The sequence below is a fragment of the Hemibagrus wyckioides genome, linkage group LG21, assembly GCF_019097595.1.
Source record: "Hemibagrus wyckioides isolate EC202008001 linkage group LG21, SWU_Hwy_1.0, whole genome shotgun sequence".
NCBI lineage: Eukaryota > Metazoa > Chordata > Actinopteri > Siluriformes > Bagridae > Hemibagrus > Hemibagrus wyckioides.
Window position 1 is genome coordinate 20,295,660 of NC_080730.1, and position 18,932 is coordinate 20,314,591.

At 48.1% G+C, this 18,932-nt stretch overlaps 2 protein-coding genes across 2 annotated transcripts; one reads left to right on the plus strand and one right to left on the minus strand.

Annotated features, from left to right (window-relative positions):
• Positions 1–18: 18 nt before the first annotated feature.
• On the plus strand, positions 19–16,315 carry rad54l2 (RAD54 like 2). Its single transcript, XM_058374222.1, has 22 exons — positions 19–175; positions 3,181–3,395; positions 3,487–3,736; positions 3,832–3,944; positions 4,062–4,178; positions 4,280–4,506; positions 5,104–5,286; positions 5,415–5,548; positions 9,613–9,809; positions 10,085–10,427; positions 10,539–10,716; positions 10,848–11,057; positions 11,359–11,477; positions 11,589–11,698; positions 11,786–11,885; positions 11,997–12,202; positions 12,285–12,460; positions 12,550–12,731; positions 12,920–13,098; positions 13,185–13,274; positions 13,415–13,504; positions 14,046–16,315. Exons 2-22 carry the CDS (start codon positions 3,233–3,235, stop codon positions 14,906–14,908), a joined length of 4,230 nt encoding a protein of 1,409 aa, XP_058230205.1. The 5' UTR covers positions 19–175; positions 3,181–3,232; the 3' UTR covers positions 14,909–16,315.
• A 15-nt stretch (positions 16,316–16,330) lies between these two features.
• LOC131342923 (transmembrane reductase CYB561D2) lies at positions 16,331–18,734 on the minus strand. The gene is made up of 4 exons (XM_058374239.1): positions 18,577–18,734; positions 18,341–18,488; positions 17,826–17,863; positions 16,331–17,546 (listed from the first exon to the last, which is right to left on the minus strand). Exons 1-4 carry the CDS (start codon positions 18,637–18,639, stop codon positions 17,043–17,045), a joined length of 753 nt encoding a protein of 250 aa, XP_058230222.1. The 5' UTR covers positions 18,640–18,734; the 3' UTR covers positions 16,331–17,042.
• Positions 18,735–18,932: the final 198 nt, after the last annotated feature.

The window sequence follows — 18,932 nt, forward strand, 5'->3', positions numbered from 1 at the left end:
TGAAGAGCGGAACCATAAACCGCCAGCTCGTGTTGCATTCCGGAATATTTCCGTGTCGCTTATGGAAAACTGTATAATATAGGGGGAAAATAAAAGAATCCGGTGTGAATAAAAATAATTATTTGATGAGGCTCCGACGCCAGAGCGTCTGTTTTCAACCAGGGAGGTGTAGAAGGTAAGACCGTGCATTAAAACCGCACAAAATTGCAAAATGACGAAATATCTTTCTGCAAATCTGATAAAAGCGATCAGTCTCATTCTTCAGAGCGGTTAGCGAGAGATGCTAAAGCTCAGCTGCAGCGATTCAGTTTGATTCGGTTTGGCGGGAGTTATTACGTCACTGTGTGTAAAAACAGTTCGGTAAGAAAACAGTGCCAGAATAACAGAAAGCGGTTTATAAATCGGTGTTTTATCGACGCCTCTGCTTGCTCTCCGTGCAGACAATAGAAGTTAGCATGTAGGCTAGCTCCTCACAGCCCGTGTTTTAGGCCACAGCGCCCGCGCGACGGCGGTGTCCCAAATCCCGCCCTGCTCCCTCACTCCAACTCCCTTGCGCGTGCCACAGAGTAGTCCGCTTCCCACTCCTAGGTAGTCGTCCTAGGTAGGTCGGCGTGCTCCGGGAGGGATTTGGGACCGAGCCAGGGTTATTTGGCTCTTGCTGTAATGATGTTAGTGTAGAGAATGATGGAGTGAAGGGACGGAATTTAACTACAGCGCGGAAATGTAGCGTTTATAATGCGTTTTTGGAGCACGTGCCGAGGATTTAAAGCTTGTCCAGTGTTTATGTAGCTGCACAATGAGCCAGTTTATTAATTATATCAGTCCACTGCTGTCCTTCCAGGTAAAAATCCTCCCCCTGATCTGTACAGCGTTTAGCCACAAAGATATGAGTGTTTATTAGAATAAGTCAATAAATAAACAATTTATTATTGGTTATAAACTTGGAATAGCGCGGAATTAGTTTATTTATTGATTTATTTATTTACAGGATTATTTGCTGCAGATCCAGTGCAAAAGTATTTGCTTGTTTATTTATTTGTTTACTTATTGCACGTTTTTTTTTATTCCGGACGATTCTATTTATCATTTTTATTATTGGTTGCAGCTTTTTGCTTGTTTGTTTTTGTTTATGTTTATGGTTGTATGATCTGTTTATTATCTTTCATTTCATCTTAGATGTGTAATTAACTGATTCAGTTCTGGTTACTCAGACAGGTGGTTTATCATGTGTTAGAATTGAGGAATGAAGATGATCCATGTGAAATAAACACCTACCTGTTTGTGTGGTTAGAGAGTGAGTTCAAACTCATCGATTTGGGTCAAAAATACATACTTTATTAACAACTTTAATTATTCCTGCCTGTGTGTGTGTGATGGTCGTACACAGACGGTCCTTCATATATGTTTGATGACGCCTCCAGACGCGGATGAATAATTAAGGGGTGACGTGTCTCAGTAACAGAGCTGTAGGATGTGTGCCGCGGCCTGACTGTAAAGCGTATAGGGTGTGTGTGTGTGTGTGTGTGTGTGTGTGTGTGTGTGTGTGTGTATAGTACGTCATGGTGTTAAACACACTTTGGAAATGTGAAGCCTGAGCTGCTCTTTTCTGGAGTCTCATGTAGAAGGGTGTGTGTTGGACAGCAGTCCTGATGATGATGATGATGATGATGATGTACGGGCTGAAGATCAGTGTATATGATTGATCACTCACACACACACTGTAGTGAGAGTTGCATGAACACACACAGAAACCGAAAGTAAGGGTGTGTGTGTGTGTGTATGCGGCCTGCTTCTGATCATTTCCTGTTTTTGTTTTTTTTGTTTTGTTTTTTTCTCTCCTCGAGCTGTAAGAACAGGTTGTCGGTTTTTGCCTTAAATTCCGTGTCACAGCAGGGTCCGAACTTGGGTGTCGGCCGTTCGAAGAAGTCGTTTGAAGAAGCCCTGCCTCCTGCACCAGAGCTCAGGTGTCGTTTGAAGAAGCCCCTCCTCCTCCCCCAGAGCTCAGGTGTCGTTTGAAGAAGCCCCTCCTCCTCCCCCAGAGCTCAGGTGTCGTTTGAAGAAGCCCCTCCTCCTCCCCCAGAGCTCAGGTGTCGTTTGAAGAAGCCCCGCCTCCTCCCCCAGAGCTCAGGTGTCGTTTGAAGAAGCCCCGCCTCCTGCACCAGAGCTCAGGTGTCGTTTGAAGAAGCCCCGCCTCCTGCACCAGAGCTCAGGTGTCAATTGGTGAAATCACGCCTCCTGGGTGTGGCTTTGCAGGGAGCGCTGCTGAGCTACAAAACTGCTAATAGATTTAACAGAACTGATGGGGCTGTGAGTGAAGAAGACTAGTGAGTAAGCGAACTGTCATGAGTGTTACACACTGCGTAATAAACACTGCGATGATCATGTGTCCTTCATCACCCTCACCTGCAGCTTCACCACCTGAGTTGCACTTCTGAAGTCATCGTTAAACACTTTGTTGAACGTTTCCATGTTTAGCAGCTTGACGCTCGTATCCCCTCTCACCCACGACTCAGGGCACAACCCACCGTTACGGGCATGTTTAATGCCCGCCCCATGCTTTCACTGCATCATGGGCTCATTTGCATATTTGCTATTTTACATGTGGCTATTTGCTGATGTCATACTGACCTCCATCTTTAGTGCACTCGATATGCAGGTTGCTCATTAGGACACAAGCGAGTGTGAGAGGGTAGAGGCAGTGCTCGTGTGTGTGTGTGTGTGTGTGTGTGTGTTTGTGTACTTTCAGCCTACTGGCCTATATTTCCTCAGGAACATGTCACTGAAGTAAAAAGCATTTAATAACCTGCCTTATATAACACACGTTACGGAACATCTCTCTATCACTCACTTTCTCTCTCTCTCTCTCTCTCTCTCTCTCTCTCTCTCTCTGTCTCTCTCTCACTTTCTATCTCTCTCAGTCTCTCTCTCTTTTTGTCCCTATACCTCTCTCGCTTGTTTTGTGTCTCTCTCTCTCTCTGTCTGTCTGTCTCTTTATCTGACTTGAAGAATAAAGCCTGTGATGATACGTTTCTGTGTGAGGTGTGAGCACAAGGTGTCATGATGATGTAGTGTGTCACAGGAAGAGCCTCATGTATGCGGTGGACTTGGTGAGGAGGGAGGAAGGTGTTTAAGGTGCTCAGGACGAGGGCATGTGATTAATCCAGGTGTTTTGTGTTGCAGGTGCTCTGAGTGAAGATGTGTAGGTAGTGCTCTTGAAGATCCAGGGGACGCCATGTCAGAAGAGGCGATCTCAGAGAGCGATCTGGAGCACAGCCTGAACAGCGAAGAGGAGGAAGAAGAGCAGATGGGGGAGGAAGCTGATGGGGAGAATGACGCAGACGACGATGATGATGGTGACGATGAAGAAGAAGAAGAAGAAGAGGATGAAGAAGGAGGTCAGGAATACCGGCTGTAGATGAACTTTCACATTGAAGCAGTAGGAAGGTGATTAGATCTTTTCATGCCTCATGCTGTGTTTTTTGACAGACTGTGCTGCAGAGGCCATGGAGACGGAGGAGGGGGTGGGCCTTTCTAGCCCAGCCCACTCTTCACATTCAGGGAGCTCCGCCCCGTCCTCCAGACCTCAATCGCGGGCCTCTTCGAAGTCCACCTCGCGGCCTTCGAGTGCATCCGGGTCACGGGGGAAATCTGCGGCCGCAGGCTCCGCCCCCAAGAGGAAGTCAAAGAAGAAAAGCTCCAAACCTGCTAAACCTGCTCACCTGAGGAGGAACATCAGGTACGACATGAGTGATGACACGGTAATTGGATACATACAGCTGCTTTAAATCTGTTAGTAGACGTGTATAAGAGTCATGTGTGTGTTGTGAACAGGAAGCTGCTGGAGGAGCATCAGCTGGAACCAGGAACAAAAGCAGCGCAGCAGGAGGAGCTGGAGAGGAGAAAACGCCTGGAGCAGCAGAGGAAGGACTATCCATTACCTGCTGGTACACACTCGCACACAGACATGCACACACACACACACATGCACACACACACACCCCACACTATACTTGTGAGCTCTTGCCCTAAAAGTCTGTGGTGTGTGTTTCTTTTTGTCTTAGTGGACCTGCCCTCCTTGGCATCTGTTGTTAAGGGTGAGGTCATTTGCCTGGACAGTAGCGGAGACGAGGGAGAGTCCAGAGGATCCGCACCTCCTCCTAAACCAGCACCCAGAGACGGTACACGTGCACACACAGACACACACACACACGCACACTCTTAACTAGTTAGTGTAATGTTAGCTGTTAATCATGCACACTTTCTCTCTTGGTGTGTTTAGATGTGATTGAGCTGAGCTCAGGTGATGAGGAAACGTTCCACCTCAGTGAGGAGGATGATGAGCGCTCCACCTCACCTGGGACAGAGGAAAGCAGCGGCTCACACATTAATGATGCCCTGAACCAACCAGACGCTCAGGGCAGAGTGCTGGTCAACATTAACCACCCTGTCGAGGAGGCTGACCTGTTCCTCGCCCCACAGCTCGCCCGTGTTGTTAAACCCCACCAGGTACGCCTCACACTCCTCACCAGGTACGCCTCACACTCGGGTCCAAACCTCTCCAGGTACACCTCACACTGCTCACCAGGTACGCCTCACACTCCTCACCAGGTACGCCTCACACTCAGGTCCAAACCTCTCCAGGTACACCTCACACTGCTCACCAGGTACGCCTCACACTCCTCACCAGGTACGCCTCACACTCCTCACCAGGTACGCCTCACACTCCTCACCAGGTACGCCTCACACTCGGGTCCAAACCTCTCCAGGTACACCTCACACTGCTCACCAGGTACGCCTCACACTCAGGTCCAAACCTCACCAGGTACGCCTCACACTCAGGTCCAAACCTCACCAGGTACGCCTCACACTTAGGTCCAAACCTCACCAGGTACGCCTCACACTCAGGTCCAAACCTCACCAGGTACGCCTCACACTCCTCACCAGATACGCCTCACATTTAGGTCCAAACCTCCACAAGATACGCCTCACTCTGACCGAACCCTACCTGCTCCAGGTGGACCTGACACTTTGGTTCAAGCTGCACCAGTCATGCACCAGATGTTTCAATGTTTAACATCTACTTCCTCTCTCCATCTCATGCAGATTGGTGGGATCCGTTTCCTCTACGATAACCTGGTGGAGTCTCTGGAACGCTTTAAGACCAGCAGTGGGTTCGGCTGCATCCTGGCACACAGTATGGGATTGGGCAAAACACTGCAGGTCATCTCCTTCATCGACATCCTGCTCCAACACACAGGAGCCAGGACCGTCCTCGCCATCGTGCCTGTAAGACCCTGTCCAGCATCATGTCCAGCAACTCTACATACAGTAACTTAACAGGAGGTGACTACAGCATCAGAACTAACTCTCTCTCTCTCTCTCTCTCTCTCTCTCTCTCTCTCTCTCTCTCTCAGGTGAACACTCTGCAGAACTGGTTAGCAGAGTTTAATCTGTGGTTGCCTCCAGCTGAATCCCTTCCTCCAGACACCGATCCGGCCCAGGTTTCCCCCAGAACCTTCAGAGTGCACCTCCTAAATGACGAGCACAAGTAATTACCATGATTGTTTTATTATTATTATTATTATTATTATATATTGTCTCTCGCTTTCTCTCTTTCACACACACACACCATTTCTCTCTGTCTCTCTCTCTCTCTCTCTCTCTCACACACACACACACACACACACACACACACACACACCATTTCTCTCTGTCTCTCTCTCTCTCTCACACACACACACACACACACACCATTTCTCTCTCTCTCTCACTCACACACACACACACCCCATTTCTCTCTCTCTCTCTCTCTCACTCACACACACACACCCCATTTCTCTCTCTCTCTCTCTCACTCACACACACACACACACACACACACACACCATTTCTCTCTGTCTCTCTCTCTCTCTCTCTCTCTCACACACACACACACACACACACCATTTCTCTCTGTCTCTCTCTCTCTCTCTCACACACACACACACACACCATTTCTCTCTGTCTCTCTCTCTCTCTCTCTCTCTCTCTCACACACACACACCATTTCTCTCTGTCTCTCTCTCACACACACACACACACACACCATTTCTCTCTGTCTCTCTCTCTCTCACACACACACACACACACCATTTCTCTCTGTCTCTCTCTCTCTCTCTCTCTCACACACACACACACACCATTTCTCTCTGTCTCTCTCTCTCACACACACACACACACACACACACACCATTTCTCTCTCTCTCTCTCTCTCACACACACACACACACACCCCATTTCTCTGTCTCTCTCTCTCTCTCACTCACACACACCCCATTTCTCTGTCTCTCTCTCTCTCTCTCTCTCACTCACACACCATTTCTCTGTCTCTCTCTCTCACTCACACACCATTTCTCTGTCTCTCTCACTCACACACACACACCCCATTTCCCTGTCTCTCTCACACACACACACACACCCCATTTCTCTGTCTCTCTCACTCACACACACACACACACACACACCCCATTTCTCTGTCTCTCTCTCACAAACACACACACACACACACCCCATTTCTGTCTCTCTCTCTCACACACACACACACACACACACCCCATTTCTGTCTCTCTCTCTCACTCACACACACACACACCCCATTTCTGTCTCTCTCTCTCACTCACACACACACACACCATTTCTGTCTCTCTCTCACTCACACACCATTTCTCTGTCTCTCTCACTCACACACACACACCCCATTTCTGTCTCTCTCTCTCACTCACACACACACACACCATTTCTGTCTCTCTCTCACACACACACACACACCCCATTTCTCTGTCTCTCTCTCTCACTCACACACACACACCCCATTTCTCTGTCTCTCTCTCACACACACACACACACCCCATTTCTCTGTCTCTCTCTCTCTCTCTCTCACACACACACACACCCCATTTCTCTGTCTCTCTCACTCACACACACACACACCCCATTTCTCTGTCTCTGTCTCTCTCTCTCTCACACACACACCCCATTTCTCTGTCTCTCTCTCTCTCTCACACACACACCCCATTTCTGTCTCTCTCTCTCTCTCACACACACCCCCCATTTCTCTGTCTCTCTCTCTCTCTCACACACACACCCCATTTCTCTGTCTCTCTCTCTCTCTCACACACACACCCCATTTCTCTGTCTCTCTCTCTCACTCACACACACACACCCCATTTCTGTCTCTCTCTCTCACTCACACACACACACACCATTTCTGTCTCTCTCTCACACACACACACACACCCCATTTCTCTCTCTCTCTCTCTCACTCACACACACACACACACACACCCCATTTCTCTCTCTCTCTCACTCACACACACACACACACCCCATTTCTCTCTCTCTCTCACTCACACACACACACACACACACCCCATTTCTCTCTCTCTCTCTCACACACACACACACACCCCATTTCTCTGTCTCTCTCTCTCACTCACACACACACACCCCATTTCTCTGTCTCTCTCTCTCACTCACACACACACACCCCAATTCTCTGTCTCTCTCTCTCTCACTCACACACACACACACACACCCCATTTCTCTGTCTCTCTCTCACTCACACACACACACACCCCATTTCTCTGTCTCTCTCTCACTCACACACACACACACCCCATTTCTCTGTCTCTCTCTCACTCTCACACACACACACACACACCCCATTTCTCTGTCTCTCTCTCACTCACACACACACACACCATTTCTCTGTCTCTCTCTCTCTCTCACACACCCCATTTCTCTGTCTCTCTCTCTCTCTCACACACCCCATTTCTCTGTCTCTCTCTCTCTCTCACTCACACACACCCCATTTCTCTGTCTCTCTCTCTCTCTCTCACTCACACACACACACACACCCCATTTCTCTGTCTCTCTCTCTCACTCACACACACACACACCCCATTTCTCTGTCTCTCTCTCTCTCTCACTCACACACACACCCCATTTCTCTGTCTCTCTCTCACACACACACACCCCATTTCTCTGTCTCTCTCTCACTCACACACACACACACCCCATTTCTCTGTCTCTCTCACTCACTCACACACCCCATTTCTCTGTCTCTCTCTCACTCACACACACACACACCCCATTTCTCTGTCTCTCTCTCACTCTCACACACACACACACACCCCATTTCTCTGTCTCTCTCTCACTCACACACACACACCCCATTTCTCTCTCTCTCTCTCTCACACACACACCCCATTTCTCTCTCTCACACACACACCATTTCTCTCTCTCTCTCACACACACCATTTCTCTGTCTTTCTCTCTCTCTCACACACACACACCATTTCTCTTTCTCTCTCTCACACACACAACCATTTGTCTCTCTCTCTCACACACACACACACACCATTTCTCTTTCTCTCTCTCACACACACACACACCATTTCTCTCTCTCTCACACACACACCATCTCTCTCTCTCTCTCTCTCTCACACACACACACACCATTTCTCTCTGTCTCTCTCTCTTTTGCTCTCTCACACACACACACACACACACCATTTCTCTCTGTCTCTCTCTCTTTTGCTCTCTCACACACACCATTTCTCTCCATCTGTCTCTCTCTCTCTCTCTCTCTCTCTCACACACACACCATTTCTCTCTGTCTCTCTCTCTTTTGCTCTCACACACACACCATTTCTCTCCATCTCTGTCTCTCTCTCTCTCTCTCTCACACACACACCATTTCTCTTTTGTCTCTCTCATTCTCACTCACACACACCATTTCTCTCTGTCTCTCTCTCTTGCTCTCTCACACACACACCATTTCACTCTCTCACTCACACACACACCATTTCTCTCTGTCTCTCTCTCTTGCTCTCACACACACACACCATTTCACTCTCTCACACACACACACCATTTCTCTCTGTCTCTCTCTCTTGCTCTCTCACACACACACACCATTTCACTCTCTCTCACACACACCATTTTTCTTTGTCTCTTTCTCTCTCTCGCTCTCAAACACACACACACCATTTCACTCTCTCTCACACACACCATTTTTCTTTGTCTCTTTCTCTCTCTCGCTCTCACACACACACACACCATTTCACTCTCTCTCACACACACCATTTTTCTTTGTCTCTTTCTCTCTCTCGCTCTCACACACACACACACCATTTCACTCTCTCTCACACACACCATTTTTCTTTGTCTCTTTCTCTCTCTCGCTCTCTCACACACACCATTTCTCTCTCTGATCTGCCAGGATCAGTAGGATACCACTAGGTAGCCAGGAATGTTATGTGTAACATGAATACCTGTACAGCGGAGTGTCATCTGATGCCTGATTTGGATCTGACGTTTACTTTCTGCACCTCAGGAATGTTGTAAGCGAGTGTAGACAGCAGTGTTTCACAACCAGAGAAGAAGACCACAGAAGTACAAACAACCTTTTGTACAAAAGACATGGAGCATTATACAATACAAAGCATTTCTTCTTCACTGGACAAATGATGAACCAAATATAACAGGCGGTTTTGTGGATCCTGTGTGGTCAGTTAAACCTGTCTTGCCCCTGATTTGCCCTTAAATGTTTTTTTTTTTCCTCTTGCGCAGGACGACAGTGACCCGTGCGAAGGTGATAGAGGAGTGGACGCGTGATGGCGGCGTGCTGCTCATGGGTTATGAAATGTACCGGCTGCTCTCTCTGAAGAAGAGCTTCGTCACCGGCCGCAAGAGGAAGTCGAAAAAACCTGCGGGGCCCATCATCATCGATCTGGACGAGGAGGACCGGCAGCAGGAGCTGATGAAAGGTTTTTATCCTCACCACATGTAGCATATGACACACTAGATTTGTTTATTCATTATTTGATAAAAAAGCACCAACAGAACAGCGTGGTGTAATTGACCGATTTTAGCTCTTCTGAACCTGGACCTACTGGTGGGTGGAGCTTGCTCTACTGAATGCCTCTGATTGGTCAGCACAGGTTTTGAAGGATGAAAATGCTAGCATATCTAAAGTTTATGTAAATGGTCTTAATACATTAATAAATGACCATCAATGATCAAGTGACTGTTTGTTTTCCAGACATCGAGAAGGCTCTCTCTCGGCCCGGGCCGGACGTGGTGATCTGCGACGAGGGTCACCGCATAAAGAACTGCCATGCTAGCACGTCGCAGGCGCTGAAGAACATCAGGTCTCGGCGGCGCGTGGTACTGACCGGCTACCCGCTGCAGAACAACCTGATGGAGTACTGGTGCATGGTGGACTTCGTGCGTCCAGACTTCTTGGGTACGAGGCAGGAGTTCAGCAACATGTTCGAGCGGCCCATCCTGAACGGTCAGTGCATCGACAGCACGCCGCAGGACATCAGGCTCATGAGGTACCGCAGCCACGTCCTGCACAGCCTGCTCGAGGGCTTCGTCCAGAGGTGAGGGTTTATGTGTGTATATATATTTTACACTGTGTGAGAGAGAAAAAGAGAAAGTGCTTTGTGGTGCGTTGGAATGTCTTGGGTTTAGTTTTTTTGTTCTTTTTTCAGACGTGGTCATGATGTCCTGAGCACACAGCTGCCCATGAAACAGGAACACGTGATCCTGGTGCGTCTCTCCCCTCTCCAGAGGGCGCTGTATAAAGAGTTCATGAATCGTTTCCGTGAGGCGGGGAACAGTGGCTGGCTCGGCCTCAATCCTCTCAAAGCCTTCTGTGTGTGCTGCAAGGTAACCAGCCGTCTATCCTCCTGCTTCTGCCCTTCTTGCTTCATCACTGGGTTTAATACACACTCAGTACTGACTCGGTTTACATGAAACAGCCTATGGTTCGTGAATCCTGACTTGAACGTCTCCCTCAGATCTGGAATCATCCTGACGTTCTGTATGAAGCGCTGCAGAAGGAAAACCTGGCCAATGAGCAGGACCTGGACCTTGATGACCTGAACGCCTCGGCGACGGGCCGCTGCCCCGCACCAGGGTTAAAGGGCAAGACCTCTGATGGCTCCTGCGCTAAGGGGACACTCCCACCTCTGCAGGAACGAGCCAATCAGGTCATCACCTACGAATGGGTATGAGCGAGACACTCCAAACTTCTTCACCTTATCCTTTTTTCTTGCATAACAAGCACCAATATTTATCATAACAAAATCATTTTGTGAACAGTTTCTGCTATTTGTTAATAATAATCTCAGAAATAATAACCTTAATTAAGACTAATTAATTAAGAATTTCATAAGAAGACAATGAAGATGGAAGATTTGGAGGTTAATGAAGTGATGAAAATAACTCATGTTTTCTTTCCTGAATGAAACGTCTGTCCTGTCTTCTCCTTTCTCTGTCTGTCTCTCTGTCTGTCTTTTCGGAGTGCAGGCGAAGGACATCATGAGCGGATACCAGACCGGCGTGCTGGAGAACTCGGCTAAGATGGTTCTCCTCTTCCATCTGATCGAAGAGAGCGTCAGCAGAGGAGACAAGATCCTCGTTTTCAGGTAACCACCTGCTGAGAAGAACCAGTGGAATCTGATACAGTTACTCCTGTGGTGTTTAACTGAGAAATTGACCCTGTTATGTTGTACTGGTGTGTGTGTGTGTGTGTGTAGTCAGAGTTTGTCCACACTATCGGTGATCGAGTCCTTCCTGGCTGTGAGAGCGATCCCCGTCAAAATGGACAACCAGAAGCAAAACTGGCTCCGTGGCATCAACTATTACAGTGAGTGTGTGTGTGTGTGTGTGTGTGTGTTCAGGTAAGTGGATCTCAGTCTATTGACCTGTCTGTGTTCTGTTGCTGTGTTTGCAGGGTTGGATGGCAGCACATCTGCCTCAGAGAGAGAGAAACTCATCAACCAGTTTAATGACCCGGCAAACACCACGGCCTGGGTCTTCCTCCTGTCCACCAGGTCTCTCTCACACACACACACACACAGCAGCATGAAACACACGAAACAGGTGCTTGTCATGATTTTTCATTATTTGTACGCTGTCATGATTAACACTGCGCCTGGTTTTAGGGCGGGGTGTTTGGGTGTGAACCTGATCGGAGCAAATCGGGTGGTGGTGCTGGACGCTTCGTGGAACCCATGCCACGACGCGCAGGCCGTGTGTCGAGTGTATCGCTATGGTCAGCACAAACCCTGCTACATCTACAGACTGGTGTGTGACTTCACCCTGGAGAAGAAGATCTATGACCGGCAGGTGTCCAAGCAGGGCATGTCTGGTAAGTGTGTGTGTGTGTGTGTGAGAGAGAGCTTTCATCGTATGCAAGTTCTTTTGGATTTAAAAGTTCTGTCTGTCTGCAGACCGTGTGGTGGACGATCTGAACCCCGTCCTCACCTTCACCCGTAAGGAGGTGGAGTCTCTGCTGCACTACGTGGAGGAGGAGCCTGATCCCAGCCAATCGGTGCTGCTGAACAACGATGACATGGAGGCGGTAATCCAACAGGCCTGTCTGGGCTTCCCTCACCTCATCACCAAGGTCTGCACCTCATCACCAAATCACTAACCATCAGTGTGGTCATTTCAGTGAAGAACATTCTGCCAAGCCTCTCTCTCTCTGTGTTCCAGCTACCGTTCCAGCACGAGTCTCTGCTGATGGACCGCAAGGACCTGAAACTCACCAAAGCAGAGAAGAAAGCAGCTAAGAAGAGCTACGAGGATGAGAAGAGGGCGTCGGTGCCCTATCAGCGTCCGTCCTACGCCCACTACTATCCTGCCAACGAGCAAAGCCTCTCCAACATCAGGAACTGGTCAGCACTTACACACACACACACACACACACACACAGTCTGTGAAGGTAATCAGCACATTATATACTGTAACATGAGTGAATCAGAATACAGTGAATATTTGTTTCTGATTGGCTGGGTGTTTTACGTGGGTCGAGTGTGACCATGACAACGAGCATAAATGACACTATCCACTATCCTGTCGTCAGGAGGCCGGCACCGCGGATGGATGAGAAGCCCATCGCCAGCGTCCGGCCCGTCCAGTCCACTCCCATTCCCATGATGCCTCGCCAGGCTGCCGTGGGAGGCCATGCCTCCAGCCCCGCCTTCCCTGTCAACTACCTGCAGAAGGCCGGTGTCCTGGTTCAGCGTGTCATCACTACCACTGGTACGTACACACACACCCACACACACAGACTAGATCGCCCTTCTCCACTTTCAGTCAGTCTAAACGCTGCTGTCTCTGTGCTGTAGATATTGTGATTCCCGGCACAAACAGCTCGACGGACGTACAGGCGAGGATCAGCGCTGGAGAGAGCATCCACGTGATCAAAGGATCCAAAGGTAACAGTGTACTGCAGAGTGCTGCAATATATATATACTGCTACTACTGCTGCTATTGATAAAAACCTGTGTGTGCGTGTGTGTGTGTGCGTGCGTGTGTGCGTGTGTGTGTGTGTGTGTGCGTGTGTGTGCGTTCTCAGGTACATACATCAGGACTAATGATGGGAGGATCTTTGCCATCCGTTCCGGAAAGCCTAGAGCCAGTGAGGGAGCTGCTCCAGCACCTAGAGGTGTGATGTTATTAACACACACATACACACACACACTTGTCTGTCTCTCGTTTCTGTACTTTTCTCTCTCTTAATCTTCTCTCTTTTCTTCTTCCATTTTTTCCTCCTGACTCATCCTCCATCTTCCTCACTGACACATTTTATCACATTTCACATTTTTATCTTTCTCTCTCTCTCTGTTTTAACCCAGCCTATTTCCTGTGCTCTCTCTCTCTCTGTTTTAACCCAGCCTATTTCCTGTGCTCTCTCTCTCTCTCTCTCTGTTTTAACCCAGCCTATTTCCTGTGCTCTCTCTCTCTCTCTCTCTGTTTTAACCCAGCCTATTTCCTGTGCTCTCTCTCTCTGTTTTCACCCAGCCTATTTCCTGTGCCCTCCATCTTTCTCTCCATCTCTCTCTCTCTCTCTCTGTCCTGTTCACCTTAATATTATAATTGTATCATTAATAAGTTAGAAATTTGTTGCACTAAGTGAAATAAGTGACTGGGAGATAAATGCTGGTGTGTAAATCAGTCCTTTTTTTTTTCTCTCCTGTCCATGTCAGATGTGGGCGGGTCTCTCCTGCGCTCGGTCAGTAATGGCCGCGTGTCTCCTCCCGAACTGAAGCGCTTTTCTCCGGACAGCGTGCGCCGCGTGTCTCCGTCCTCCAGCCCCAACCTGCTGCACCAGCTCCATCAGTACACGCCCGCCTCTACCAACGACCTCACCCTCGCCGAGCTACCGACCCGCCCCGCCCAGCACGGCCACGCCTCCGAGCCTCAGCGGAGCGACGATGTCATTGGCTCCGGCTCCGCCCTGGACATCCAGAGTCTGAAGAGGAAACTCCTTTCAGACTCTCGAGGCTCCAAAAGGAACACCAGCACTACGGCCGCTGCTAATTTCCCGGCGTTCCCTGTGAGTGGCGGCTACAACATGGGGTCCATGGGTTTTCCTCCGGCCCTTCTGGGGGCTTTGGGTCACATGACGCCATCTCTGGTGGGCGGGACCAACCGAGGTCACTTTCTGAACGATTTGCATAGCATGTTACCCGCCAATGCTTTAAGCTCTGCCCACAGTTCCTCTTCATCAACCAGTATCGCTTCATCATCCTCCGCACCTCCATCATCCTCTTCTTCCTCCTCCTCATCTTCCTCTATTCCACCATTCCTCTTCAATCCCAGCATGGCGAGCATGCTGTCCGGGTTTCCCATGCCCTACACTCAGCCTCTTCTACCGGACTCTTCTAGAATCTTCTCCAATTCCCTGTCCTCGTCCTCATCCGGCTCCGCCCCCGCTGCTCCCTCCTCCTTCCTGTCACCCTCCAGCCTGCTGGGGGCGGCGCTGAGTCGACCTGACACGCACCACACACTCGCTGAGAACGGCGGGAGTAGCTCTGACGATGATGTCATCGAGGTGATCGGGCAGTGAGGAATATCACGGGTCCGGGGAGAAAGTGGGTGGATGTGAACATTGAACACTAAATTCAACAGACCGACGGGACCATAACACTGCTCTTCCGCTAAATTTAAAAAAAAAAAAAAGGGAGGGGGAGGAAAGAAAAGAGAAAGGTGTCAGTCGTTCCTCTGAGACGTGTTTGGTTGCGTCACGCAGACGACTAGCGCGGCTCTTTCCAGGCAGCAGGCGTTGAAGAAACCGTGAACTTTAGAGACATTTCGCTGTTTGCTAGAACTCGTAGCATCGTATAGATAAAGGGAGAAAATCGTGAGCTGTTTATATTTTTTATTTATGATCTTGTTGGCGTCTGATCTGCGTTTTTTTTTTTTTGTAATCTGCGTACTCTGTGGTTTTGGAAAAGGAAAGCCACGATCATGGTGGAAAAAAAAAAGCCATTTCTAATTTTCAGTTTGGCCTTTTAATAGAAAATCAATGAGGCTAGTGGCGAGGATCTGGTGTTCGTTGAGATGTTAAAAAACGCACAATAATCTTGTGGAATTTGAGTAAAGGAAACGAGACGTTTGAGGCAGCGTGATTCGAGTCTCAGAAAAAGACAGTCCAAGAATCCTTTTTGGCTCGCTCCGACTCGGGGTTCTTTTTAGTTGGTTTTTCTTTCTGGTCACGTGGCTAATAAACGGTTTGTGTTGATGGTGACCCGAGCAGCAGTCCGTATCGGCTCAAGCCTGACAGAAGCTCAAAGAATGTACCTTGATGTTCGCCTTCAGAGCCTCGTGGTGGAGGAAGCCGCGGGCAGTGTTAGTCCTGTAGCGGTCAGTTTCTCCTCCCCATGACGCTGCGCATACGTCGTGTGTGTCGACTGTTACCTCCTACACTGCTTTTCTTTTTTGTGTGTTTGCATACGTGACCAAAGCCTGAAAATATTCCGAAATTTCCATCAACCAATCAGTGTCTGTTCCCCAGACTCCGCCCACAACGTCTGCCGACGCCCACGACGTCTGTTCTCACCTTCAGACTCCTAGTTTGTTTTCTCTCCGATTAGGGCAGAACTGATTTGCTTCTTTTTCCACTGATTGATGATTTTACCAGAATTATTTATTTATGATTTGCTACTTTATATTTTTGTACCTTTTTTTTTTTTTTTTTTTTTGTCTGCATTTTTTTAATGACCTTTAAAACCACATGACCCCTGTATGTTTCCCACAGAAATCTTGTTAGGATTGTGACTCTCTTTTTGCGTGTGTGTGTTTTCTGGCGTGTTTAAGACCAGTATCTGTGACAGATCCAGACAAGAGCTCGCTCACACACACACACACACACACACACACTCATCAGCTCTTGTATTTAGCACACAGACCAGGAGATTAAAATGACATTGTATTTATTTAATGTTGTTTTAACAGAAAATAAATTCAGCATTTCTTGTTGTATTTGAAAAACTCTCTCCTTTATTTAGTTTTTCTTCTTTTCTCCTTCACTATACGTTTACAATCGCCTCAGTCGCAGCATGGGGGGAAAACGCAGTGGTGCATATTGGGTGATTTTTCTGCAGGTATATAAAAGTGGAAACAGTGTGATAATGATTACAATCATAAGTGAGAGACCGGTACTGCTGACCCTAACCCTAGAACTCTGCTGGTTCTGAAAAATCTGGTATTGCACTGACCCAAACATCACCTGTCTTTATATTTTGGAAAAACAGACCCAGATAAGTACACGAGAAAGCATCGTGCACACTCTCTCACACACACCCAAAGCGCAGGATTAAAACACTCTTCTCTGCACACTTTCTCTCTCTACACAGTGGAGGTGTGTGTGAGACTCTTCCTTTAATACCATTAGCCCCGCCCACTCCCACTTTTCTGCTGATTTGTTAGAATCTACATGACGTGGTCATTTCAGCCTGTGACGTCTGACCAAACCCCAGACTGTAAAAACGATAGGATGTTGTGATTCTTTCTGCTGCCTCTGGTGGAGTCCTGATCTTCTTCTCTCTGGTGTCTCCTTCATCCCGGAGATGAACCCATCAGCTGAGACGTGTAAATTTGTTGTGTTTGAGCTTGTGTACAGAAAGGTCATCCTGTCACGTGACTGGTGACATGGTAAATGATCACTGGCAACGTGGAAGTCTACTTATGTCCTGTCCACTTTAGGACTGCAGGCGTTTCTTGGCCATGTAGGCGTTAGTCACTTGGCTCATGATGGTGAGGGCGGACAGGGCAGGGCATAGGGCGGTGATGTACCAGGCGTTGCCCCCGACACTGGAGGTGAACCAGGTGGAGCTGACCCCCAGCAGCAGACTCACGCAGCCAAGCAGGTAGGTGACGAGTCCTGCAGCGGCGTGGTAACGCTTCAGCTTGGCCAGAGACCAGCCTTTTGCCAGTTTGTGGTACATGAGCGGTAGCGCCGCCACCGACTGCAGCACCACCACGCACACGGTGACCAGCCCCAGCAGCGCGTGCCATGTGGAGAAATGCGGCTTCCCGTTCACATGCTTGTTGTAGAAGATGGTTCCCAGTCCCACCAGAGCGCAGGACACACAGGAACACTGCAGGAGCCAGTGCAGGCGGGATTTCACCTGGTGCTTTAACTTCCCCACTGGGGAGGAGTGTGGAGAGAAGAGCAGAATCGCCTCGGTCATGAAAAACGAGAACTGCGGGGAAGATTAGAGGGAGAGAAGAGGATAAAGATCCGGTGTGTACAAGACACAAGGTACATTTAAATCAGCTAATGAGGCGGCTCCAGCACAGAGGCCACGCCCCCTTTCACTGTCACTGACAGGTCGTTTCAAATAGCACTATTTTTTTATCTGAAATGTTTTCTTAGTTTTATTTATATATATATATATATATATAACACAGGAGTACAATGATACTGTTCCTGCAGGGAAACACATCAGTGCGTCATTACGCTGTGACTGTCAGAAACTTACCGCTAAAGTCATCAGAAAAGGATGCCAAGAAAACAAACCTGTACAGACAAAAACAAACAGATAAAACTCATTACTTATTATTATTATGAGAGATTTGCCGTTATTAAATAATGAAAGAGAAGCTCAGGTTATTATCACTCATTAGTTACATTTCGGAAAAAGACTTTGCGTCAACTGTCCAATCAAAGCTTAGAGCTTATGAATATTAATGAGATGTGCACAAACGTGGCATGTGATTGGTGATCTGTGGTAATTGCTGGAAAAAACAAAAAAGTCGTAAAATAATTCTGGAAAAAAAAATTTAATATGAAGTAAAAGAACAAAAAAACAAAAACAATAATGTTTTCCGGGGGAAAAAACAAACAAACAAAAAACAACATTTTAAAGCGTTTTATTTAAATTGAGGAAGCGGCGGAACTTCCGGTCACTTACCCCCCTCTTTAACATCAGTTTATTTCTGTTTATAACGCATTACTGAAGCATTATAGACCCTAAACAAGCACAGAGATACTCACTGGAGCCGGGTTTCGCGAGAATCGCCACAAACACGGTGAAAGCGGCGCAGAGTAAATGTGTAAAAACTCCACAGAGCAGGCGGGAGAAGCGGTACAGCCGCGGCTCCGACTCCGAGTGCAGCATCGCCGCGGCCTTGGGGTTATTTATCTCCGTTAAATTAAAGCAAAAACAATCTGACAGTCAACTAAATCACTTCAGGGCAATTTTAATGAATCCCATTCCCACTTCAACGCACTTTATCTGCGGCACAGAGGCTGAGAGAGACCACAGGCTGTGTCCCAAACCACTTCCTGCACATGAAGCACTAGATAGTGTACACTACAGCGTTATTTCACAGACTACACAGTTGACCTGTTTAGGAACGTTATTTTAGATCCAGCCAGACTAATGATCAACGGAAGCATCATTTCTGCCAAAATAAAGGCCCTCTCAAAACGACTTTACACTGTACTGTGTTAATTTTGTCTGAAGACTTTTATTGTGAAAGGCGTTAAAGGGTTAAAAGTTCCCTGAAGACCCGTTAGCAGTGCTGACGTGGAGGGGATTCTGCTGGTTGTCATTTTAGTTAGTATAAGTTTATTTATTTATTTA